Here is a 27,832-nt window from a genome sequence, read left to right as displayed (position 1 = left end):
TGTAGGGTATGAGGTATCCTAGGGGATTATATAGCATTGCCAGTACTTTATACACATTTCTGAGGGTTGGCTCTGAGTACTCTACAGGACGATGCATATAACCTAAGTAATCTGTAAGGCAATTCCAATACAAACCTAACATAGATTCCTGTGGGTCTTGGCACTGTTTGGAGAGCCACAGTTCTGTACTGATAGCTCTAGTCTCAGTAGGGAGGTGTTTTACTACAGCTAGAATATTGCTGGTCCATTGTCTTATCTCAACGCTTCCTAAGACTAGCAGTTCATGAAGTCGGTAAATGAGGTTCCTGGCTGACTCTACAGAAGTGAGATTTTGGAGGCAGTTGCCTACATAAAATTCTTGTTCTATTGACTGCACAGTATCCTCATTGCCTTCCCTATGCTGTCTCACATGATACTGAAGTGCATAAGTAGCACAAGAGTGACTTCAAGTACTGTCAAATGGGAGTACCTGCCATTTGAACACTGTGGGTTCCTCCTTCTTCTGCCTCCAAATGAAGCACAGTAATGGCTTATTATGGGGAAGGAGGCAGATTTGGTGAAACATTGCACTGATGTCCCCACTTATAGCAACAGTATGCTCCTGAAATCTGAGAAGGACACCTAATAATGAGAATCCCAATGCAGGACCAGTCAGGAGGTTACTGTTGAGATTTTGGCCCAATACTGGAATGAACAGTTGAATACCAGCCTTGCTTTGCCCTTATGCTGCACAAGGTTATGCGGCAGAAACCAGGACTCTTCAGTAATCTACAGACTCAGGAGTTAACCTTTATATATAGCCTGCTTGCTTTAGTTTCTTTACCTCTTGATAGTAAGCTTTAGCTCATTTGCCATCTCTAGCTAGGTGTCGCTCCATGCTCTATAAGGAGAGGGAAGCAGTTACAGGTGCTCTAAGGAGTGTCAAGTGTTTGCGTCACAGCAGAGGTGTCGCATACCTTTTAGCTCCATCTGTCTTTACTTGTGTGGTTTGGTGGTCCAAAAGTGATACATCCTGCTGGTCTAACTTTGATCTTATGGCCTCTTTGCCATTGACATAGGGCAATTTGCCACAGCTTTTCCACATGACACATGGGATCAGAGGTAGGAGGAGTGACTGTGGTAAAGAGGCACTGCTGATCTCCCATAGGCAGGTGAATCAAGTTTGCAGGGCCCTGGAGGGCTCATCTGAGGGGTGTACAGATTGCGACAGGGCCTCCTGGTGGACCAGCTCTTATAGGCTGAGTAGAAAGGAGAAAATTGGGGAATTCTGAGACTATAATTACAAACAACAATAATTACAAAGAGACATAACACTGTTCAGAAGCCAACAACAGGTCATTAACTACTTTAATTAGTGTTGTTTCCATACTGTGATTAGGCATAAACTCTGACTAAAAGACTTCATGCATCTGGTTCCGATTCAGATATGAGCGTAGCTGCTAAGATACAGATTTTTCTAGGATCTTGGAAATAAATGGAAGGTTTGAGATTGGCCTGTAATTTGATAGCTGACATGGGTTGAGGTTAGATTTTTTTGATAAGTGGTCTGATTACGTCTAATTTGAATGATTTAGGAACATAGCCAAAGTTCAAGGAGGAGTTTATTAAATTTAGCAAAGGTTCAATTACTTCAGGTAGGATTTCCTTAAGAAAGTGTGTGGGCAGTGAATCTAGTAAGCAAGTGGAGGATTTTGAGCACAAGATCAGAGATGTAAGTTCATGCTATTGGATAGGTGTAAAGGATTCTAGAGTCATTTTTAGCTTGGTTGCTCTGATCTGTAAGTAGCTGCCTGATGTCATGTTAATACTTCTAATGTTATCTCTAATGTGCTTAATTTTTTCATTGAAGAAATTCATGAACTCATTGCTACTATGTGATGCTGTAATCTGAGCAATGGTGTCAGTCTTATTCCTAGTTAGATTTACAATTGTACTAAAAAGAAATCTAGGATTATTTTTATTTTCTATTAGCATTGAGAGATAAGCTGTTTGAATGGTAATAAGTGCCTTTCTATACTTGAGAAGGCTCTCCTCTCATGCAACCTGGAAGACTACAAGCTTAATGTGGCACCATTTGCATTCTATTTTTTGAGTGTTTTGTTTTAATTTGTGAATGTGATCATTATACCAAGGTACTACTTTTTTTGTCCCTATTATTTAAAGTTGAGCAACATCATTGAGTGTGCAGCGGAATACTGATTCTAAGCATTCGGTTATTTGATTGAGGGTATTGAGGGTATACTAGTCAAAAATGATAAGTCTGGGAGATTCGCAATAAATCTAGGTGATGCTAAACACGTTGTACTCAACGCACTACAGGAGAACGAAAGCCATGATGGACAAGCAAAATGTTAATGTTACTTAGGTTTTTGGTAGTTTGTGATAATAAAGTAATTTTTGATGTCTGATGGAAGTTGCCAGTTTCCAGGTAGAATGTAGATAAGTCCAAGGATAAAAATTATAAACAGCTAGAGAGCAGTAACGGCTAGTATGCTGAAGCAGTTGTGCTGGCACAAAACAGTTTGAAAAACAGGAAGCACCGTCACAGGTCCAGTTGGGTCCAATAAATGGTGTTGATGTTGATTATTATGTAAAATAATCAGTCAGTCTTGAATCAATTTGTTGTATTCATTTCAGTTTTAAAAATATTAAGGCAAATGGGGATATAGAATGGTGTGCAAATAAAATTTATAATGTAGTGCCTGAACTCCTGGCAAAGTCTCTAGAGCTCGTATCTGACATTGCTTTTTCTCCCTGTTATGTCCTACCTGCTCTATTTGCTTGGAGCTCGGGCACCATGCAGCTGTAGTCTACAGGCACTAATCTTCTGGATTTCCTTCTTTAAAATTTAGTACTGTAATGCTGGTTTAACTGCTTTCAGCAAAATTTGTATTAACTGGACTACAGATCAGATGTAATTTGAATTCCACATTTGTGAGTAAAAACAAACGTAATATCATTATTGTAATTATTAATAATATAAGAATTATAGATTTTTATTACACCCATATACTGATGTAATATCTATCTTATGTGGATGTAATATGTAGATATATAGGTCTATACTGATATATATTTCAGTGTCTATTTTCTCCTCTTGTCTAATGAATCCATGTCAAACAAAGATCTCTGATGTTTAAGTAAGAAAGGCTGACTCTGCAGTTTAGCCCATATTATCCCAGGTTATGTTTTAAGACTCAGTATAATTACACTGTTGTTTGCTTAGGTTAAGATTTTTCAGTACATGGCAACTTTACCATGTTACGAATTACCAATAGCTTTATAGACACGTATAGTAAGTCTAGTTGCAAAGTTCGTATCTAGTTTAAGAATGAATATCAGGTAGGCACTGTGAACCTTTTCCACCAAGCATCAGTGCAACCGCAGTTTCCGTGCAAATCAAGGAGTTGCAAAATCTCATTCCACTGGTTTAATTATTTAGCCTCAGATTTAAATTAACTGATGTGTGGTATTAGGTGTGTTGGCCTCAGTTTCCAACTGTGATGGCGGCGGGCAGATGGAAGTGAGAGGCGGGTCAGCGGAAAGGTAATCTTTATTTTCCATCAGAAATCCTCGATGGGAACACAGAATCTCAAATACAAAGAACAGAGGGGCTAGTCCTCCTCTAGATAAACACTTATGCGTGGTTAGTCTTGACATAACAGGACTGCTAATGTGCAGCTCCGTCTCCTCAGATCTGAGGGTAGAAATAGAGCAGGGAGTGAATGGCAAATAGGTGAAAGCAATTAGTAATCAGGGGATTGTGAACGGGGCAGGTGCGATGAGTAGTCCTTAGCAGGGGTGGGTGTGTCTCCCCTGCTGACTGGCTGACCAACCGTGACACCAATCAACTGATCTGTTGTATTAGGTGTGCTTCATTTGATTGATTGCCTGCTGCCCTTTGCAGATAATCTCATAATTTTAGAGATTTTCTCTTGCTTTTTCTCTTGAGCACCATGCAAACACATATAGTACATATATAAAACTTAAATGCTAAATATTCTCAAGTGAATGTTTATGGTAAAAAAAAAAAAAAAAAGGTTACTTGCTGAGTTGCTATTACTGCAGTGAATCAAGCCATTTGTACTTTCATTTGAGTGAACTTGATTAATGTAGTTTGCTGAGCACATACAACATTGTAGCAACTGGCAGATAAAGCAGGAGGCAAACACGCATAACTCATTTGTAGATTTTTATTACTGCATACAGAAGCAACAGCAGTCCACCTAAAACACTGAATAAGCAAACCAAGCTGCTGGCAGTGTAACCCCCTCCTCACCTCTCACAATATTCTTTAAGCACATGCCCCTCCATCCCTGGGAATCCTGAGCATTTTTAAGAGCCACTATCATGGAAAACTGAATTACCCTTGATTTATGGCAATAAATAATTTGAAGTAATATGTAAATATTGTTAAAGTTTCAAAACACACCATTTGTTCCCCAAGTCCATACAGTCCATATATGGAAATAACATCTCTTTAAATAATTCTGAAGGCCATAAACCTTAGTAATATCCAACTGACCATTAGTTTATTGCTCAATACCTTAAATTTAATTAGGTTGACCAAGCTGTGTAAAACATAACTAGTTAGGTAACCACAGGTGTCATAAAATGCTGAAGGTCATTGATCTCTTTCACTAAGGAAGCCTCCTATCCAAGACTACATTAATTAAAATAGACATATTTTGTTAAATTAATATCACATAATTTTGTGTATTTTGAATGTTTTATGAAGCTCTGAAGTCCTTGATATAAAACGTTTCCTTCTGTTTGGGGAATGTCCAAGAGAATGTAATCATTATAATTAAACTGGGCTGGCTAAATATTGATAACACCTTTGTTGATATTTGAATTAAAATTTGAAAGAGCTTTTACAAGAGCCATTTAGCTTTAAATCCTTCAGGTGTCCTTTTACTCCATCAGGTGTTCTTTCCATAGAAGTCTTCTCTGTACCTTTTGGTGTCTTAATATGTTGACACAGCATTTAAAGAACTTTAACAAAGAGAAAAGACTTGTGCATAGGTCTTTAGCTGCACAACAGAGAACAAACGAACAGATCAAAACATGAATGAACATGTAGGCACTAGATGCTTATCAAACAATGCCAGAGAAGCATTCTATCAGGTAAATATTGCTGGCTGATAGAATGGTAAGATCTAATAAACTTATCAGTGTCTGTCACTATAAATAAGAGACAATGGTTTTTGAATATGAAAGCACCAAATCACTTGTCTCATTCAATTTAATTTACATCGGTTTTTTTTTTTCCTCAGAACAATGATAATTTCATCATCTCTGAGGTAACCTATTTGTACTCAGTTTGCCACCTAATAATATGTTCCCTATGCTGTATTATGAATCTAACTATTTTAAAATTCTTCCTTTCATTTCAAGGACATAAACTCATAAGCTAGCACGAACCATGTACGGCAGCTGGGTGAGTCGTCAAAATGCATCTACTCAACCTTTCACTGAAAATAGCCAAAGGTTCTCACATGGGCCCTACATTGCAGCTGAACTAATAGTATCCATTTCATCCATCTCTGGCAACCTACTGGTTTGTGTGGCAGTTGGACAGAACAAGAAGCTGTGTACTGTCACTAATTACTTCCTGGTGTCTTTGGCAGTAGCTGATTTCTTTGTAGGTGCTTTGGCCATCCCCTGTGCTATAATGATAGACCTTGGATTCCTCCACCATAACTTATACCTGTGTGTTGCCTTTCTGTACATGATCATCGTGTTAACCCAGACCTCCATCTTCAGCCTGCGGGCAGTGGCCATTGAATGCTATGTGGCCATCTTTCACCTTTCCACTATCAGAGGCTGTTGAAGCCAATAAATGCTGGTCTAATTATCCTGCTAATTTGGTTCCTAGCTTTCATTTTGGGCTCAGTGCCGCTAATAGGCTGGCACAACAGGTCTGATCAGATTAGCTATTGCCTCTTTTACTGTGTGTTGAATATGGCCTACATGGTGTACTTCAACTTCTTTGGCTGTGTTTTTATGCCCCTGGTGGTCATGCTTATCATTTATGCCCACATCTTCATGACCATAAGGTGGCATGTGAGGCGCATTGCAGCCAAGCAGACTTCAGTAGAGGTGCAGGACAGGCAAAACTCAGGCATGAGGTGCAAGGCAAGGAAGGCAACATCAATTTTCCTGCTTGTCTTCCTCTTTGTGCTTTTTTGGATCCCGGTACACATAGTGTACACACAATTGTGTGCAGTTGTTCTGTCAACACTGTACAGTGCCACTACAACTCACCTTGACCACAATCATTCTTTCACATGTAAATTCGGCCATTAACCCTCTCCTCTATTCCTACATAATAAAATCTTTCTGCCTTGCTTTTAAATCTTTCTTACCTGTAGGTTATCTTAACTGCCCAAAAACACATACAGTAATGGGACCTCAAGAAATACATGTGGATAAATGTGGAATAGTGTGTACATGCCAATACAGAAGCATATGCAACAGTACTTTCTACAAAACCACAGCAAATCCCTAGAGAAGGTACTCTGTAGAACAGATGTAGTCTTACCTGGATAATCTAAATTGCTGTTGGCATTTCTGGCCCTGAGTAAGATAAGAGTGCCAATAGCATCCAGACTCACAGAGTTTACTAAAACAAACTGTGGTTTAGTGTCCACAGTACTGTTGTTCTAAATCTAAATCTGTAGAACTAAAAACTGGACCATCTGCTCATGGCTTTAAGGCTTTAGATGTTGATAGCATTAAAAGATTTAATGATATTGTTTTTTTATTGAATGAGAACTGAAACATATTGTGCACAAAAGAGTATTTGTTTCTAAACTGGTTTCAATAAGGTTTTTACAGTACCACAGTCATGATGAATTATGATGAAGTTATGGCATAATTGAATATATTCTTCTGTATACTATTTATCAATATCTTATCTCATGGATCATTAATGCACTATCCTGTGTAGCCCAGAAGAAAATAAATTTCCCTTTGTAAGTCTTAGCTCCTCCTACTGGCCTCAAGAAAGGACTTTTCTTTGCCTCTGAGTTTGTTCATTAGAGAACTGGACATATATTTCTGTAAATGTATTGCGAATATGTTTTGTTGTAAATAGCATTTGAAAATTAAACTGATTTGATCTGAATAATTTGTGGCATGAAATGCTTTAAATTGGATTTAGAGTATAAATTAATTGGAGCAAACGCTCCCTGCTCCTGGGGTTACCTGCAGTTTAGTGACAATCCTAAAACTGCTGATTCATCTAATTATTTTCTTCAGAAATCATTAATTGATACAATGTTAGATTAGGATTGGTGACACCACTAAGTGGAGGGTTGGGGAGTAGTAAGATTTAATAATGGGAGACAAAGATGATAATTCATTTACTAATAATTCATAGCTCTGAAGGTAATTCTCATCAGTTTGCCTAAAATCAACAATTAACTTTGTTGATTAGTTAAATAATATGAAACAGAACATTAATTAAGTCTTTTCTTGCTAAGAGATGCTAAGACAACTGAGTGTGCTATGAGAGCCAATATTGCTTCAGATACAACCAGGGGGACAGTATTAAATGCTAAATGTCTTGGTCTTCTGTGGCTTAGACCCTCACATCCCATGGTGTGTAGGTCCCTGGCTCAGGAGGAGGACACTGAAACAAAATGCCCAAAAGAGAATTGTTCATCTTTCATATATAACAAAGAGGAATGTTAACTTTGGAATAGCTCTGGAATAGCTCTGCTTTTAAATTCTCATGCTAATAATTATATATTTTAGGTTTTATGTACATACTGAACAATTCACAGTAGTTCCTGCATAATATGCATCCTAATTAATCATTATATAATAAGCCTATATTTTAAAAGGTTACTTATGTTTTTTAATTCAAGTACGAAAAACTCTAACTCAACTTATAACAAATAATAAGTGTAAAAGAACAGCAAAAACACAAAACCATGTATTTCAAGGTCTTCCCTGGACTTGACTGAACCACTGTTTTTTATGTCACCACTCAATATTTCATCTTTGAAGACAAAATTAAAATTAAAATTACTGTAGATATTTGAGTAGATGCCCTGAGTTGCATATGTACCTATTATTGTAATTATAACACATTAAGTAATGTATCTTAGTTGGCCTCTAAGTACAGCTATAAGGTAGGTATGACTAATAAATTTGGCAGCTCAGTTAGAAAGTAAATTTGTTAAATTTGTTAGCTGTCTGTTAAAAGGGGAGTTTTGACAACATACCAGTTTGGTGAATTTGTCCTCACAAGCATTGCGTATTCTTTCAGGTGTGGCAGGACTGTCCAGTCTGAAGGGGCCAATAAGACCAGATTCTGCCCTGGCAGCTGTGATGGCATCTTTAATTGCATAAAAGACTGAAGCAGCCAGAAAGAGAGGAGGCTCTCCAACAGCCTGAACACAACACAGTGACATAAATGAAATATACAGACATATCTCACTGTAGATTCATGTCATCTTAAAATCTATAACAACACAAATGACACATCTAAATCTTTAGACACAACTCAGAAATGTTTTAGACTAATTAAGTTTCTAGAAAGCATACATAAACATACAATAACAGGAAAATGGATACAAATACAATTTTCTAAAGTCAGCATTTAGCAATAATTTTAACTTATTTAGTAGTAATAAGCACTAAGTGATTTTTTCTTACTTATTTAAAAGCAATTTTACAAGTGATTACTGTACTGAGATTATTTTTGACAAGATGGGGTTGTGGCATTTTGTTTTAATAAAATCTTAGAAAGTCAGTTTTTTGTTTTTTCTGATGCTAATAAAATGTTGGTGATGGATTTAAACATGGTGAGTGCTCCTTTCATCCAGTGAAAGGCAATAGTTTCATATTCTACTTTGAGATTGAGAGGAAACCGTTCATCTGAGTCCTAATACAGAAGAAAGCAATAAGACATGAAGGCCAGTCTTACCTTTGAGGAGAAGATGGCCTTCTCATTGGGAGCATCTCTGAGGAGGGAGACCTTCAGTTCAGTGGGAATGTCTCCAAAAGCAGGAATTTTGTACATGCCAGGACCACGGGTATAGAGATAACCCTGAGAAGAGTAGCGCAACTCCTCTAGTGTAAACAGACCCACACCTTGCATGAATGCACCCTCCACCTGCAAACACATTATAAAATGACTCAGTTAAATTTGACACTGGACCAGGTCATGCATTTGAAAGAGAGTCTACCTGACCAATGTCCAGCGCTGGGTTCAGACTTTTGCCCACATCCATGACAATGGAGGTATGAAGGTTCTGAGGGTGTCAAATGCCATTATATCATCAAATTTGAATTATATCACCAGACAAAAATCAAAAGTATTAGAAATGGACATCCAAATAAACTAGTAGGGTCAAGTTATTATTTTGCAAATGTCATCATACATTCTGGTTTTGTCTGGTAGTAGCTAGGCATCATGTAAATCACATTGTTCTGATTCTATGTTGCTTTTATTCATTGTTAGTCATGTTAGTTTTCTGAATGAAGTTTTTCTTCAAATTTACAATATATCACTGATCATAGTGTTTTTTACCTTGTGGCTGCCAGTCAGACAGTCAATCTCCACCTCTGAGACAGCTACACCATAACTAAAGTAGTTAAATGGATGCCCTGAATTTGTTTCAAAGTCATAGCCAAGATCTGGAGTCCTGCAAAACAGAATAAATGAATATATAAAATATTCTCATAATTTTGTGGACAATAATGCAAAATAAAAAAAAAGGATTAAAGGTAATCAAGGATCAGAAGGTTTTGAACGTACTTATAAAATCCATTTGCTGATAAGTTCACTCTATCAAAGTAAGCTGCTGTCACCTGTAAAAGAAGAAAACACAGTAATTGCAAAAATTATTTTGTTGCACAAAGTTATTTCATGAGGTAGTGATACATTTATATTTTATTCACATATTTCACTAATGTATGAAACTTTATTTATGTTCATAAATAATCTGTTAAATATTATGAAAAGTTCACGCCCTGGCCATGTGTTTAAGAGGGCCTTTGTTCCAGCCTTTGTAAGGGAGTACACCTTGGTGTGGTCTGTTTGACCTTCACTGCAATGGAACAGACATAATGCAAGGATTGGTAGCCACTGAAGGAAGCAACAACCTGCCTGTTTGTAACTGGGCAGAAATGTAAATAAAGTATCACATATCTCTATTTGTGGCAATTGGCTAAGTGTTTTTGTGTCTGATGACCAATGAAAGGTGATAGCACTTGTTTTAGCAACTTTAAAATTGATTCAAAGTGCCTTCTTTGGAGATAAACACATGAATGCTGAATAAACACATGCTGCCTGGCTGTGAGTGATAAACCTTCACTAAGACTTTGTGTGTTTCCTGATCAAGGCCAAAGAACGCTAATTATCCACCACACATAGCACTAGTGGCCTAAAGGTTATATGTCACCAAAGCCAATACTGACTTATTCTGCCACTGTCACGGTTGGCCCCTCCTAGTGTCCCTGTCTCCATGGTTTCCCTGTCTCATGTCATTGGTTAATTTTCTCCATTCTTGTTCCAGTCCCTTTTTTTAGTTTTCACCTCATTTGTATCACCTGTGCATTGTTAGTCCGCATTACCCTGTGTATTTAAACCCTGTGCTTTGTTAGATTGCTGGTCTTTGAAATCCATACCTCTGTCGTCTTTTCTCTGCCTGATATATTGTGATTCCTAGCCTCTTTGTTAGTCCATGCCTCAGTTTACTCTATGTATCTGTTTGTTCCAGCCTCTGTTTTCTTGCTACCTGTAACTTTGAATTTCTATGTTGGCTCATTGACACTGGACCAGGACTAAGACTGATTATGGAGTTGTCCTTAATAAATCTCGCTCTTCTCAGCATATGCGTACGTGTCTTGATCCCTCCACGTTATAGCCAATTCCTCCATGTTTGAACTAGATGTTTTAATGAATTATTGAAATACTTTGCTTAATAGTAAAATATTAAAACCACAAATAAATCTAGTATTGTTGGTTAGCTGGTTTACACAGAAAAGTGGCTGAGATTTCTTTATGATATTGATATGATACACTACAAAACTAAAATCAGCTAACTTTTGATGAAAGGAAAGTCTAGTTCAGAAAAAAATGATTTTCTTGGGGAAAAGAAAGTGTGGAGTGGTTGCATGTGCAGAGGTGATTGACTCTGTCTACAAACCCAGTCCTCCCAGAAGCCTTTAGGGTTCTTGGCTTTGTATGGCTCCAGTCTCTGCAGCAACGTCTTGCAAGCGTTCTGAGTCACATTGGAGGGTTAAGCATTATTTTATGTGTTACTACTGCTCAGACATGCTCAAATATAACACCATATACACATATACATTTTTCCCTTCTTCTCCTAATGTGACTTAGCCAATTCTGCATGTAAAAATAGGTTCTCCTCTACTAACAAAATCTTCCCCAGTTTGGAAGGGCAATGGACAGATCAAACCTTCGTAGACTGGCACTGCATCTTTACAAACTACTGGCTGTGTGGCACTGCCAAGCACCACAGCATACTAACGTATGACTAGCTCATACAATATGTCCTTCCCTCTCAGTAACAATGTGACAGTAGGCTAAGTAATGGCTGAGTAAGTAGTGTTTAACCACTCTTGCTGAAGTGTGAGGTAAAGATAACACATTTTCATATGGTAATATTCCACATACCTACCAGACTGAATAACAATAACATTGTGTAGAGGAAGCATCAGCTGAGTGGATACTACAGTGAGAGGGGATCGGGACCTCATCGTTGTAAAGCCTCCAGGGCGACTGAGAGCTCTCTCCAGTGCTGAGCATGATGGACCTCTTTAGCACTGCTGTTTTTGACAGCAAGACCACACATGGAGAGGGGGCAGAGCCCAGCAAACTACACAGGGCTGGCATCCACTATGTTCTCCATCTCCATGTGCTCACCTGGCATTGTGCTATTCAAAAGGGCTAGGGTATTGAGTCTGGGTAGTTCTCCCCAGACTCTCTTTGGGCTGCCTCGTATTAATGGGCTCTGTTCTCTCTCCTGCTCTCAGTCTCTGACCTTTATATTTCATAAATTCCTAGTGGATGAGTAGCACAGATGGCCATGGATTAATGAAGCCTAAGAAGACAAGCTCTGATTTTGCTACCCAGAACCAAAACCCGGCCACTGACTTCTCTGGTTCTGTGAGAACTTCATCCTGCATGTGCTGTAATTAAACATGCCAAATTCCTTGGGTTTGACATGCTACTTATTCTGTGGATAACTGCTCCCTCCCCACTTCAGCGCTCACACTTACATAGACAGCCATGCCATTGAGGTCTGAGGACGCAGAGGCTGCGGTGGGGCTGGTGTTGGGGACTGTGTTAGTGCTGGTCTCACTGATGAAGATCTTTGTGCTGGGGATTTCCAGAGTTCTGCTGGCAACCTAAGCAACAGTGCCAGAAAAAGAAGCTAGCAGGGAATGGCATCGTGCATGCTGATTCTGAGTGCTAGAAGAAGCTGGGTGTCATTATGTAAATCACACAAGTACTTCTGCTGACATGTTACATAAATAACAGCAAAAATGCGTAACAGCCAAAATATGTAACAGCAAACACACACTGCTCATGCGATAAAACACTGAGGGCTTGACCTTCTTGTCAGAGAACAGACCTGGACATATTCTGACTTTGTTTACCTGGACCATTTTAGTGTGCAGGCCTTGTCCCATTTCTGTTCCACCATGAGTGAGAAGAACTGAACCATCTGTGTAGATATGAACCAGTGCTCCTGCCTGCAATCAATCAGTTATCAAAACATTCAATACACACCCATGCAAGCATACATACACACATTTTTCAACAAGAGGCTGTGGTTCAGCTGACCTGGTTGAGGAAGACTGCAGTGAAGCTGATGCCAAACTTGGTGGGAATGATGGACAATCCTCGCTTGGTCCAGCGATGCTGCCTGCAATCACAACTGTAGTTCTAGCTCTAGCTAGCTGTAGAATACGTAGTGCAACACAGTCATAACAATCACGGTTAGGGTTACGGTTAAGGTTAGCAGCTGTAGCTCTAGCTAGCTGCAGAATAAATAATGCAATGGAATGCAAATCTTCCCAGCTATAGGATACTTCAACAAATATAGTGTCAGACTATCAGATGATACATTCTACAAGCATTTAGTCCCTTTTCAATAAGGCATCATGTCTCTCACTTGTTATACAGCTCTACATTGGCCTTGCGCTGGTGAAAGTCTGAGATGTTCATGCACTCTCTCCAGCAACGGTCTATGGTGAACTGCTCCAGACACTGGTTAAAAGGCGTGTATTCTCCCTGCTTGTACAAATTCAGCTCCCTCACCTTCAAGTGCAAGGAGACACTACAATAAACAACCCTGTGTGGTATATTAAACAAGTAAACATGTCAGACAGCTGTAACCTTTTAATGAAGAGTCTACACCATTGCCATAATTCAAACTACTTTTAGTACCTCTCACACTCACCATAATATAAGAGAAAAACATTTATGGCAGTTATCTAATAATATTAGTTAAAGAAGACAATAGATAGTCATATATAGTTGGAGAAATAATTGGCAGTAGCTTCAGTTAGTTACACTTACAGTCCTTGTAATATCAAAATTAATAATGTTATTATTCATTTATTATTTTTATAGAAAGAGAGAAGGCAGAAATCCCCAGGCAAACCTGTTCAGCAGGGAGCCCACAGGACAAAGCCACATCATTTATCCAGCTCTCTGCTACCATCATGCCCTGTGGCCCACCAAAGCCCCTAAACGCAGTGTTGGAAGGCAAATTGGTCCTACATATGTAGCCAGTCCCACGAACATGGGGGATGTTATAGCAGTTGTCCATATGCAAGAGTGCCCGCTCCATAATCTAAGGGAAATAAAGGCTTGTTAAGTTTGTAGTATTTAATGTCATTTTATTCCATTAAGAGGCACTATAGAGCAGAATCTTAAAATGTCACTCACTGAGAGAGAGAGGTCCATTGAATTTCCTGCATTGCTGTAGTAGGTCACATCAAGAGCCATCACTTTTCCATTTTTCTTAAATCCAACCTGGACAAATCATTATGGGGAAATACACATGCATGTACCTTCGCATAGATCACTTTACACATGCACAAAAACATAATGATCATTATATCATGGAGCAAATATCACTCTGACATGGTCTCAGTCAAATGACTGCAACTGATCTGCCTATGGCTGAACTACTTACCTTGTAACGTCCAAAGAATGGGTGTCGGCCTCCTGACACCAGCATGTCCTCATCACGGTCCAGCATGCAGCGCACTGCTCTCTTGACTCTACGGAAAAATTTAATCACTGTAACGTGTTAGTCAATTCAATTAGGTTCAATTAGTTTTTTTCCCCCTTTTTTTCCGTAGTCTCAAAACAGCTGTACAGTCCAGGTCTAGGCTTCCCAATAACCAAGCCAAAGGTGACAGTGGCATGGAAAAACTCCATGGGTCAGCAAAAGGAAGGAGCCAAATTTGAAAGGGAAACCCATTCTCCTTTGGGGAACTCAGATTAATAAACAAATTATTCATAATTAATTATAGATAGAAACAGAAAAGACACACAGGAACACACAGCAACTCAGTAAATTATGATAGTTCAGGGGAATAATTTCTGTGCCATCCAGGTGATCTCAGACTGCTTAGTTTCACATAATTATTGTTTATGACAATGAAGTATGTCAGAAGTAAAATGACTGTGAGCTAGTGTCATGTCAGGTAATTCCATGAAGAGAAGAAGCAGGAACGTGTTGATTGGGTCCAGAAAGGGGAGATTAAGAAATATAATTGATCAAGCACCAGTTTTCTTACTTATGAGCAGCAACAGCCACAATCGTTGAGAGAATGGTGCTCCGGGTCTCTTTCCCACCGAAACCTCCTCCCATTCGCTTCACTCGACACACTATGTGACTGGCTGGTACCCCCAGTGCTTTTGCCACAAGTGCCTGAAACCAAGCCATGGTGTTGCTAACTAGAACCATAGTAATGTCTGCCATACCCATCTCCTGTGGGAGATGAATTAGTAATTCTTCTGTTAGGTGGTGGTTAGGTGCCTTGTGTGATCTTCGGCTATTTTTCAGATTCATTTATACTAAATGTCAATTTGTGAATTTTAAAGAGACACATCTTTACAAACATTTAAAACATGTCAGATCTCAGGAGAAAATTATTTTGAAAGTTAATCCATATCATCGATCCTCATCCATATTAGTACATTAGTTTGGCTAGTGTAGCCACCAAGAGTTGCTAATGCTTACACAATGTACATAATAGTAATATAATATTTATATAGGATTTATTACTGAATGATGTATGTGTTATGAACATTTCAGAAATTCTTTAAGCACGGATCTTTAAATAAAGTAGAACAGTTAGAATATGTCTAATTCACTATTCACAGTGTTTGCTCACTTGTGTCTTAGCGGTTGACTGGGTGGACACAAACAGCTCCATTTCTCCATCTTCTCCTCGAGGTACGGCCAATGTACAGTTTGTCTCCAGGTAAAAGTGCTCCTGGCCCCCTATGTGTATCTCACCTAGGGACACCCAACCAGAACACAGGAAGAAGCTAATTCAGGTAAGTGTTTAGAAAGACTATGACTACAATCAAACAATGCTGCATTTGTGCTTTAGCTTGGAGCTGCAACTCAGGACTCTGAAGGTTAAATGGGTTTATATGTCAGTGACTTTTAATTACCTCCTATATTTTGTACAGCAAATGCAGACTTAAGCAATAAAATAACACAATCAGTACTACTATGCTACTGTTCTCATTTTAAACTAAAAGGGGCTTTTATACCTTGGAGAATGTTATCAGACTCTTGAAACCCTTGAGTGAGATCTCCTCTTTCTATAGTTCGTGTGGGCTGGTAGAATGACTCATTTGCAATGGCATCCTAGCAAGAAAGAAATAAAGGAAAAAATGACCCAAACATGTACTGCAGGTAAGTGTGCAGACTGGTTACAGAGACAAGCGTATCTTTATGTTCTGATTCATTTAGTATGTTATGATTACTTTCAGTGGTGGGCAATGTACACAAGTCCTGTACTTGATTTTAAAGTAGAGATACTCTGGGTAAATTATTACTTAAGTAAAAATATTTTATCTATATTTGGACTTGGGAAATTATTAAAGTTAGTACACATACATCAAAGTAATTAATATAATTATAATATTTCAAATAATAATTCAGAATAATTATGATAACAATTTCTTTTAAGGGGAGCTATGTGGTTTCTGCTCCACCATTACACAAGGCCCAGAATGCAGTAGTGGCCAGACCTGACAGGCAGTATGGTGGCAGACCCGTCTGAATGCTGTAGATATGCAGCTACAGCTGACTTTCTTGCTTCTATATGGATGGCACATACATACAGAATGCCACATTTGCCAATATAAAACTGTGAGGCATTAACACTGGTTTGGCAATATAAAGGTGTGTGGCATTAAGACTGGTTTGCCATTATAACAGTGTGTGGCATTAAGACTGGTTTGCTCTAATCTGAACATGTATCATATTCTTTCACATTTTTAGATAATCTAATTTGACCCCTTCAGAATATCTCATGCTATAGAAAGCAGTGGAGAAGGACAAGCAGGGTATTTTACTTTGAAATGTTATTGAGTAAAAATGGAAAATGTAATAAAGTTCAGATACTTGGAAAACAATTAAGTAACATAATTAATTATTTGTGTGAATTTCTTTAACAACTGTATTAGGGTACTTGACTTGTAATCGGAGGTTTGCTGGTTCAAGCTCCACCACTGCCAAGCTGCCACTGTTAGGCCTGAGTCAGGCTCTTAACCCTCAATAGCTCAAGTTGTACTCAGTCATAATTGTAAGTTGCTTTGGATAAAAGCATCAGCTAAATGCCATAAATGAAAATGTAAATGTAGTGGTGACAATCAAATCCTAAACAGGGGTCCTCAACATGGCTTTCAGATTAATTTGAAAAGTCCTCAGCATATGTGTTCATGATGGAAGGTTTTTGGGTGTTAGAAGTTGGTAAAAACTCAGGAGATACAATTAATATCACTTTAGCTGGGTTGTAAGAATAGGCAATAACACAACCCACATTAACTGCTGAAACAGCCACCAGTCCAGCATATTTAATTCAATAAAACGTTAGGACGTTATTTGTACTTGGAATACCATCTGAAGGTTGATTCAGACTTTCTTTGGCATGGGAAATATGTATGAATATATGAATACATACATGTGTTTACTCTCTGTATGGGTACATTTGGTAAAATCAAGTACAATTTGCAAAAGAAAGTAAAAGAGACTAAATTTATTTAGGTGTAGATTATTATATCAGATAGATGTTATATGAGTATTGAAGTATTACATAAACTGCCACCACCATCACAAAGACAGCAGTGGGGGTGGTATGTGCATGTGTATGTGTGTGTGTGTGTGTGTGTGTGTGTGTGAATGTAAACTACCTCCACACCTGAATGGTGATAATCACAGCCTGCAGTTCCTGATAAGAGATCCTCACAGCTTTGGCTGCCCTCTGTGCATGGGCTGGTGTGTCTGCCACAATGGCTCCCACTATGTGACCCACACATGTGACCTGGGAGTGAGGGGTAAAGGTACATCATCACCATGACACCAAGCACAGACAAATTGTTGTTATTATTTGAGACTGTGTAGAGATTCACTGTGTCAATCTATGGAAATATGTGCAACACATGCTGTGAGTAAGACACACATATATAATACGTATAAAATAACTTTAAAACTAATTCGTAGCACTTTGGGTGAGGTCTGGTAATGTCTTATAATCACCATCTATAATATTTGAGTGACCCAATTAGAAGAACATGATTCTTGGATGTAACTGATTCATTGACAGTGGACTATCATTGATCATGCTAATAGAAAGTCCTCAAACTCAAAAACCTGAGATTTACTTGTACTCCACCAACTAAATTACATTATTCTTTTCCATCGATAAATGATTATCCAATGTACAGTTAGTACTGCAGTAACTATTAAGTATCACAGTAACTAAGCTCTTTGATATGATCATTCTGTGCGCAAAATACAGGTCAAGTAAGAGGCATATGAGAGGTTTCTTCTACAAGACTAGAGACCTACAAACATCTTAAGGATGACCTCTTTCAGATATCCCTTCCATGTATTTTTTGCTGTTGGTTATGACACACAATTAATATGCAACAACAGCCAGTTAAACTTTATTTATATTAAAAAAAAATGCCACTGGATTTAATGTTAGATTAATGATTCCTGTTAGTTATTATGAACTGACAATAGTTATTATGTCAGAAAACCTTATACATTATGTTGGTAACCTTTTCATCAGCAAGGACAGTCTCATCATAGACCACAGGTCCTGTTTTGTTGCTCCCAGGAATGTCCTTGGCACAGACAAATGTAACCACTCCTGGAACTGCCATGGCATCTGTAGTATCTATAGATCTGCCAAAAGATATGTCACACACATGAAGCATGCCAAGTAGTGGAAAGAGTACTCATAATCTGTAAAAAAAAAAAATAGCAAGTGTATTTAATTCAGATGAAATGCACATAAATCAAAGCAATGATTAAGATGAATCAAAGCAAATGCACTTTTCCAAGAGAGTAAAAAGGTTGGAATTATAAACTAAAGGATAAAAGGACTTTATTGTTACATTTTCCTGGCCAAATATGTGGCTACACTTTTTTTCATTAGACACATTGACATGCCTTGACATATCTGAACCCTATAGAGAGATCATCATAATGTACATCAAGCAGGGGAAAAAAAACATTCAGTAGTTTGGTTAGTTGCTGCTCACTTAATGTAAGCATGAGGTTTAGTGCTGGTGACCAAAGCCAAATAGAGCTCATTCTTATAACAAGGGATGTCGTCACAATAGACTGCCTCTCCTGTAGCCTGCTTCACTGCAGACAGATGCATGATGGGGCGGCCAATCACATCATCCATGTTCTGACCAGGAGGGACTGCCTATAAAAGTAGACAATTGCTTTATGTAGCAGGGATGTATAAACCCCATGATCATGTAATTTAGATTTGCAACACAGTTAAGCCTGTGTACCTGGAAAAGTTGAATGCTGGTTGCTGAGTCCAGATGGGAAGGCGCTACAGCACTGGCATAATCAGGTCTGATATCCTCAGTAGAAAGATGCTGGGGAGACACTGTTCTATCAGCTGTATACAGAACTTTCTATTTCTCTACAGAACTATTTCATTTTTTAACCATACACTTTTTAAAAATTAAAACCTTTACATTATTTGGTGTGATTAAGCCCATTCAAATTTCAAAATGTAATCAAATATTATAAATTCTATTTATCCTGGAACTGGCTAAGACAAACGTTTCTAGTGTCTGAGCAATTTTGTCTGGTTCATGTCACGGAACACTCCCCCCCACGAGTCACGTGGGTCTGCCGCATGCAGGGGGGTTCGCCATAGTTTGTAGCCACACCCTCCGTGATGGCACACACCTGTGCAGGGGTTGACGTTAAGTGTTTGTCTGTCTATTTAAACCCCCGCCTGTGTGTGCCTCGTCGTTGGTCATTGTTACTCTTACTGTTATCGTTAGTGTTATTGCGTGTGTGTAGCCATTGTTAGTGTGATATGTCGTTGTTCCTGTCTACACTGTTCGTTGTTATGTGTGAGTGCCGCAAGTGTCATCAATGTTCTATGTCATTAAATATCTCACTAAATCGAGGGAGTCTGTGCGTCCTGTTCCACGCCCTGTGGCACTTGGGCCAACTTTACAGTTCATATACATTAATTTAGCAAATTGTCCATAATTTTAACTGTGCTGTGACTGAAGCAAACAGAAAAAGTTTACTGTACTGTTATAAAAGTTAATTACTGTTTTCTGTGGTTAGTTGATATGTTCATTGTCTGACCTCCTGAGCCAGTTTATGCTGGACAGTGAGGAAGAATTTGAAGAACAGGCTGATGGTGAGTGTGCGTCTGTACGCCACCATGCCGCCTGGCGCAGAGGGAGACAATGTCATCTCCTCAGTTAAGTAAGAGCAGGCATCCTGCAACATCTCCTCATCCCACTGCCTGCAACCAAGTGAACAAAGCAGAGCTCATGAGAGTAGCACCTTCATATGTATATGTAATATCTGGGGGGATTCTTGGCAAGTAGCATTTCACAGGTGCTACGTCCATGGAACTTTCCATTTCAACATCACCTTTCACTGTTTGGAAATTCCCCCAGTTATCCTGTATATCAGTGGCAACCGGAGAAAAATAAGACTGGTGAGGTGAGACTGTTGGTGGCATACTCAAGTCAGTTTCAGCAACCATCCCAATACAACTTAACACAAATTACTAAGGCGCTGTGAAATAGCCAGTAATTATTCCATTTGCATTTAAAATCAACAGAATAATAAATGACTATTATCATTAGTTGCATCTCTAATGTGCTCAGAAAGAACAGTATGCATCATTAGAAAAACATTTGAATATATTTAACTAAAATAGAAGGCTTGGTTTTTAAAAGTTAATGCAGTGGCCTTATTATCTAGCTGTAAATTAGGTATACAAAGGAAATTACACATTACAACTGCCTAAACCTCGTAGCTGTAAAGCGAACTCAGCTCAGCTCAGTTCACCACTAAAACACACAGCTGGCTATCTAAAACTAGCAAACTACTATCTAAAAAAAGCTAGCTTGCTAACTGTTAGCGAACGCTAGCTAGCTCAATTTGCCAGAGCCAGTAAATTAGCTACACAACGGCCTGTTAGCTAGGTTAGCGATTTAAGTTAACGTTATCTAAAAGTTAATTAACACCATCATCAATAACGTCAGTTGTCCCTACTCCACCACTGACTGACTGTTATCAATAAAGTCAGCTTTATCTCCTACTCCACGGACCGACTCTTTGATCAATAACGTCAGACGTATCTACTCCAACAATGACTGAATCTGCTTGGGGCGATAAATGAAGCGCCCTTTAGGCGTCAGATTTGGAAAACGCTGATTAACTAAAATTATGTTGCTATGTCTTCTGTGAGCAACGGTCAGCAATTGGCTGCGATGCTGCTCTGCTTGGGCGATATTTCTAGCGCCCCAGAAGAGAGAATGAATGAAAGCTAACTTCCCCCAGTAAATTTTTTATATTAGACATTATTGTGCAGTTTAAAACACTCATACTTAAAATAAGTAGTTATTGATTATTAAAAAAAATAATAATAACTTTCAACTTATATATATTTATATATCCTCTTTGTTCCTGTCCTCATCATTGGCTATTGATGATGTGGAATACAGTTCTCTTGGTGATTCTGTTCTAGTCTTTCTAGTCTCTAGGCTGTGAAATCACTCCAAATAAAACTCCAACTGTGCTAACAATAATGGCTGTGAAATCACTCCAAATAAAAATTGCTCACGACCTGCCTGCCTTTCTCCCGTTGTTACATCCAAACAAATGTGTCTCCATTTCATTTATTAAATAATATAGGCCAAGGCTACTAACACTCATCACTAAATTCTACATGCAATTTACAAAACCATATCCAAATTACCGTCCAATAAGTTGACTGCGCGTAGTTGTGGCGAGAACAGTCGTGGAAGCCATTCCTCCGTAGCTGAGCTGGATATCCTGCACAATGTTAGAACCCTCCCAGAAGACCACGTTCATCCCACAGGTGACAATGGCAATGTCATCTTCTTTGCGAGGTGATTGCTTAAAGGCTGAAAAATACTGTCCCTGCAAAACAAAGTGGAATTTCCATTTGAGTCTGATGTAATTATTTAATGTGTCTTCGATTTTAGGTACTACACAACTAGGAATTGTTGTTTTTATTTTAAGATAATTTTAGCTGTTCACATGTCCCTGAATTAATCTCATCAGGTTGTGTTAAATTGGACCTTTCTTGTGTATGGGATCTCAATGGACAGCAGAATCTCTTCTGGTTTCAAAGCAGTTTTCCTGTAGCCTGTGAAGAACTTGTCATCCATCTGAAGGACACGTTTCCCATCTTTAAATATAAGATGCTTAGAGTTTAATATACACATAGTTTCAGCCGTATACTTGTATTTTAATTTACATTATTTGTTTAAATAAATAAATGCAAATATAAATAGAGATAGTATGAGGTACAGTGCTTGCCCATGGTGAAGTTAACTGTTTTTTGCTAGGGTAGTTATGCTGTATGTGATTTTGTGTTATACTGTATTCTATTCTATTCCATTCCATCTTCTTACATTACATTAATCCTATGCTATTTGTCAAATAAGGGCACATATAATAACAATAAATTATGTCTAATAATTATTTTCCTGACTAATAAATCCACTTTTTCCACTTTTCTTTCAGTCTCTTTCCTCTGTATGCACTCTAACAAGGCCTTATCAAAACAAGCAGAGATACAAACAACCTTTGATCCTAGATTTAGAAAAAATATATTTATTTTACCTTTGGACATCAGAGTTAGCTTACAGCCGGCCGCCATAAACACAGGATTAAGGTCTGAAATAGGGCTTGCTGTCATAATATTGCCACCAATAGCCTGACAGCCCACACATGTCATTTAGTCCACAAACACACATTAATGCACACACACAACAAACACATTTGTGAACTTGACTATATTTATATCTAAAAAGACAAACTTTTGTAATAGATTACATTTTTTGAAAAGTTGAAGGTAAGGCATGCTAGGTGCTGAAACTGAAATTATGTAATACTTCCTGGTGATGACTCAATGAGTCAATAAAACATAAACTCTAAAAGGTAAGAAATTGGTGACGTACTGCCACATTTCGGATCTGTTGTCCGGCAAACCAGTGTAACTGCCGGAGAATCGCCTGAAAGACTTCAGTCTTGTAGCTGGGCAGTTTGTTCACCTCCCCATGCAACACATTCCCCAGCAGAGTCAGTGTGACAGATGCTCCAAAGACAATCCCTAAAGTGCATTTGTGACTCAGTGTGCTGTGGATACCTGTTTCACATGTCAATCTATGTCTAATTGCAGTGTAGTACTGAAATATGATTTCACAAATGCATGAAATAAAAATGTATAAGATGCAGGGAATAATGCATTTGCCTCATGGGCCTGTCATACCCAAGGAAGAATTAAAAATGTACATTTGGATTTGGTTCTTTGCAGTGTGCTTATATCAGATGAGGGTAAAATTGATAGCATGGAATTATTTCATGAATGCAATGAGACCCAAAGACATAATTACCATTTTCAGTGTACTGGATGCTGTTCAATTCATCTATGAAGGCCGGTGCCAGGATCAGAGGGTAAAATTGATTCTTATATTTCATCTCTATACCTTAGAAGCAAAATCACAAGGACAATAAAAAAACTCTCAATCGTTTCTCTCAATCAACTCCATTCTGTGGTACTTGAAATGTGGGATAATATACAGTGAAATCTGTTCTTGTTCTTTAAATTAAATGCCATAGCATATCATTTGTATAGATTTACGAAACAACACTGCACTGAGAGCCTTACCCACTTCAGTGTTACCGACCACCAGCTTGGCTGCTGGATACTCTGCCTTTAGCTGCAGAAGTTCTTTCAGTGAACTGGGCTGAATCCATTGCATTCTCTCCCCAATGAACCTCAACTCTCTTAGTGGCTGTTTACTAAGACTCTGCAGAACGACATCATGCCTTTAGTACAGTTGGCTATATGTAGACATGCAGTAAAAACAATGGATGAACTACAAATCAAAAAATTTAAGATAATATTTTTACGTATACTTTTATAACTCTTTACATACAGTTTAAAAAAACTTAGTAATTTTCTTTGAGGCTATATTTGAAGATAACAAAAGTATATGGTACAGTATATAAACTGATGACCCTTATACATTATGCTGTTTACCACAGGACTAAACTGATCTGGGTTCATGTGAGAATGTACCATCAATTCAGGAGGGAAAATAATCTCTTGTGTTGGGTCCAGTGGCATAAATTCTGATGGATCAAACAATTGTTGAACTGAATTAGTTGAATCCCCCTAGAAAAGAGAGACATATATAAAACTGATTCAAAGCAGCAAAAGAACAGAGGGCAGTGCAAGCAAACACCTATTACATAGACAGGTCTGTGATCAGTGGATCAAACATCTATTACATAGACAGATGTGTGATCAGTGGATCAAACATCTATTACATAGACAGGTGTGTGATCAGTGGATCAAACATCTATTACATAGACAGGTCTGTGATCAGTGGATCAAACACCTATTACATAGACAGGTCTGTGATCAGTGCATCAAACACCTATTACATAGACAGGTCTTTAATCAGTGGATCAAACACCTATTACATAGACAGGTCTGTGATCAGTGGATCACAAATAAGGTTTGTGTGTTGTAAACTACAACACTGCGCACAAGGCAGAACAACAAGTAGGAAATATTAAGTTTACCAAGATCATGCACTGACATAGAAAGCTGTTGCCTTGATAATTATAGCATGACAATTTAAGTGGTAGTGTAGGTCAGTGTTTCACACCAATTCTGCTTTCTCTTCTTTCTGTCCAGTGATCATGTAGCAGGCACCAGCCTTTCCTCTGCTCCCACAGCATCCTTCCTTCTGCTGATATAAAGTGGAATTCAAATTCAGCAATTCAAATTTTCAATGTAAAATGTGTCCACAGGTTTTTGAATCTACCACCTTTTCCTGTGCTCGGGAATGTTTGTTTAGTAGCTGTCTTCATCGAGTTTTATTTAATAGGTGTAAAGATGAAAAATACATTCGAAACCCAATTCAGATATCTTAAATAAAACATTAAAAAATAAAATATTTTAAATTAATTTATAACTAAAGAAAAAAAAATCCCAGTGAAGAGCATCAGATTGAATTGTTCCACATGATTATGACTATGATGTCACCGTAATGCTTGGAGTACCAAGAAAAAAGAACAGAAAATAGAAATGGTTATTAGTGGGACCACAATATACTACTCACTTAACAGTGGTGTACATTCATTCATACCAGTAGACAGGTAGACTGCCCTTCACTCCTGGGGTTTTCTTACCTTTGTGAAGGTTTTGTAGCCCTCCAATATGGGTCTATATCCCGTGCAGCGACACAGGTTGCCTGAATGACCACCACCAAACATGCTTTAGTGTATTCAGTCCAATGTCATGCAATTTGCCACATTAAGGAAAACAAAATCATGTTATAGATCATGGGTCTCATCATACCCTGGAAGGCCTCCTCGATGTCCCGCATCATAGGCTGTGGGTTGTTCCTCAGCAGGGCATACATGGACATGACGATTCCTGGAGTACAGAACCCACACTGCGATCCATGTGCCTTAGCGATCCGCTCCTGCACAATATAGCTTATTTGAGAAAGACTGAGATTTACAAAAGTATTGTTCAAAAGTGATTCAAAATAATCAGTGCAAATTTAAGATTAATATAGTGCATGCAATGTGCATACACATAATATGAAGACGCGTGTGGAAATAGACCATCAGAGTGGAAACACCTGCACAGGATGGACTTTGCTGGCTACACTACCAATCCCCTCCACTGTAGTGACAGCACAGTGATGCAGAGAGCATATAGGTGCCAGGCAAGCATTGACAGCCTGGTGACTGAGAAAGGGTCATTAAGGACATCAAAGCAAAAATTATTTTTGAATTTAGTATACATTCCAGTAACGCTATTTACTGTACAGTTGTCTGATTAGGTCTGACTTTCTGCTAACCTACTCATACAAAAAAATATAAAAATCACCTCCATGAATCCAGTGACATTAAAAAAATGATTGTTTGATTTTTCAAACATTACAAAAGAAAACACTTTGAATTGTAAACGGAAGTCCACAACCCATAAGCCTGGTCAGTACGGTTGTGGTGAATTGTGGCATGATGTAGATACACAATCGCATTCCGATTTGAGTGGAACCGGGACACCATGACAGTGCAGGCACCACAACCACCTTCAGCACATCCCAGCTTAGTTCCTGTCAAACACACTGACAGCACTGACATTAAGGAAACCTTACAAAACAGACTGTTATATTTACATAATTATGCAGACAGAGTGCAGCAGAAGTAAGAGAATACAAAATAAAATGATTACACTCCTACTCGGTTTATTTAATGTAAAGTTAAAGATATAGACCAAAGACATACTTGTGTTAAAGCTCAAACAATGTACTGCTATTTCAGCAATGTAAGATTCACCAACAGCTAGGCTACTATCTCCGTTACATGCTGACATGAGATAAAGAACAGAATGGTTGTAAATCCTATTATTTACTTATCACTCTGTGGAAACCAGTCCAAAGTGTTTAGCATTAGGTTCCAAAAAAAAAGAAAAAAAAAGGAAAAATAATTATGCAGCAATTATTATTCTGAATGGCACTCACTGTTCAAACCCAGCAAAGTGTAGCCTATATTTATTACATGATTAGTTGCCCTAAAGTTATGCTAACTTTATATGCTATCAGAAATCATCGCGAGTACTTTGCATCTGCTACGTAGCCTAATGTTCTTTGTCAATATAGCCCGATTTCCAAAACCATGTATGATCAAATAATAAATAGTTTAATGTAATGAAAGGACTTAATCTGATACTTTGAAGACATTCTATAAATTTCAGTATTACCTTTCAGTATTAGAATACTTATGCACATTAGAGATGCACATTATGACATTGACTGTCAGCATATTTCTGTAAAGCGTAACAAATTATTTAACGCATAAAATAAGCGATCGTGGGGAGGATACACTTTCTCCTGAGGTAGGTCAGCAGCGTCATCTCTGGCTCTGCATTTTTCTCCACGATCTGGATAGAGAAAACAGACCTAGGTTGTGCAGGCGGCGTTTTTTCACATCTATGAAATTGATGATCGCTATTGATAATAGCTTATATTAATCTAATTTTTTTTTTTTTAAGTTTAAAAAATGACTCAAAAACCCTACGAAGTATCACGAATTACCTTTTTGCCATTTACGAAGAGAATTAAATCATCTCGATGTTTTTTGCTTATTTCTTCCATAATGGGAATCTTAGAGCTCACTACTCCGTGGTAGCCTATGGAAAAACTAAAACAACTAGTTGCTATGCACTGGAATATACAGTTAAGGCGGGGCATTGTATATCATGTGACCGATCACTATCGGATACACACTTTGCCCGTACAGCGCTCTCTCTCTCTCTCTCTTTCTCTCTCTCTCTCTCTCTCTCTCTCTCTCTCTCTCTCTCTCTCTCTCTCTCTCTCTCTCTCTGCGTGTACATACAATAATTGTATCCAATTACATCCAACTGAACCATTTCATTTTGAAAATAATTCAGCCAAGAAAAAGCTCTGGACCTGGGGACAGTTCGTGGATCAAGGGGTCTGGGACAAGCAGATCTAATGGATATTGTTGTTAATCGGAAGCAAAGTCGTGCAATCATGAAATGAACCAGCCTTTTATTACATCAATGTTCCTTTAAATAAATTGTTTAAAAACATGCATTCTCACTACAACAAGAACTGCGGCTATGGCAAGCGGTTTTAACATATAATCGGTTTCGTCTGACTATCCATAATAAAATTATAATTAGATTAGATACATTATAACCATATAGAGAGCGGTGTTGACGACACTAAGCACCTGCTATACCCTCTCACAGTGGTATATATATCAAACTTTTTGTTGTATGTTTAGGGCATTTAGCTGACACTTTTATCCAAAGCGACTTACAGTTATGACTGAGTACAGCTTGAGGAATTGAGGGTTGAGGGCCTTGCTCCGGGGCCCAACAGGGGCAACTTGGCAGTGGTGGCACTTTAACCAGCAACCTTCCAATTACAAGTCAAGTACCTTGTCGTGTCCGTTGAGACAGGAAAGAAAAGACAGGAACCAGTGCGTTACCCTGTGGCCTT

At 38.3% G+C, this 27,832-nt stretch overlaps 1 protein-coding gene and 1 pseudogene across 1 annotated transcript; one reads left to right on the top strand and one right to left on the bottom strand.

Annotated features, from left to right (window-relative positions):
• Positions 1-5,425: 5,425 nt before the first annotated feature.
• On the top strand, positions 5,426-6,309 carry LOC118242349 (annotated as a pseudogene).
• Positions 6,310-6,794: 485 nt separating this feature from the next.
• On the bottom strand, positions 6,795-26,987 carry xdh (xanthine dehydrogenase). Its single transcript, XM_027020113.2, has 36 exons — positions 26,900-26,987; positions 26,688-26,745; positions 25,834-25,930; positions 25,439-25,547; positions 25,150-25,276; positions 24,981-25,042; positions 24,455-24,538; positions 23,860-23,955; positions 23,446-23,587; positions 23,171-23,263; positions 22,736-22,887; positions 22,398-22,491; positions 21,851-21,960; positions 21,505-21,689; positions 19,875-20,037; positions 19,052-19,141; positions 18,791-18,960; positions 18,305-18,431; positions 17,440-17,562; positions 15,785-15,881; positions 15,397-15,521; positions 14,797-14,930; positions 14,187-14,274; positions 13,937-14,023; positions 13,650-13,841; positions 13,158-13,303; positions 12,827-12,908; positions 12,640-12,735; positions 12,259-12,387; positions 11,166-11,240; positions 9,773-9,825; positions 9,545-9,659; positions 9,201-9,266; positions 8,939-9,127; positions 8,235-8,402; positions 6,795-7,636 (listed from the first exon to the last, which is right to left on the bottom strand). The coding sequence occupies exons 1-36, from the start codon at positions 26,957-26,959 to the stop codon at positions 7,586-7,588; spliced, it is 4,035 nt and encodes a 1,344-aa protein (XP_026875914.2). The 5' UTR covers positions 26,960-26,987; the 3' UTR covers positions 6,795-7,585.
• Between the last annotated feature and the right edge of the window lie 845 nt (positions 26,988-27,832).

This window comes from Electrophorus electricus, chromosome 13, assembly GCF_013358815.1.
Source record: "Electrophorus electricus isolate fEleEle1 chromosome 13, fEleEle1.pri, whole genome shotgun sequence".
NCBI lineage: Eukaryota > Metazoa > Chordata > Actinopteri > Gymnotiformes > Gymnotidae > Electrophorus > Electrophorus electricus.
Note: the sequence above shows the minus strand (reverse complement) of the source record. Positions and strands in the feature narration are given on the sequence as shown.

Coding starts and splice junctions, on each gene's coding strand:
- xdh (XM_027020113.2), bottom strand. CDS start 26,959: ATGGAAGAAATAAGCAAAAAACATCGAGATGATTTAATTCTCTTCGTA. Junction 22,492..22,735: donor AACAGATCCGAAATGTGGCA/GTACGTCACCAA, acceptor GTGGGCTGTCAG/GCTATTGGTGGCAATATTAT. Junction 14,931..15,396: donor AGTCAACCGCTAAGACACAA/GTGAGCAAACAC, acceptor GCTTGGTTTCAG/GCACTTGTGGCAAAAGCACT.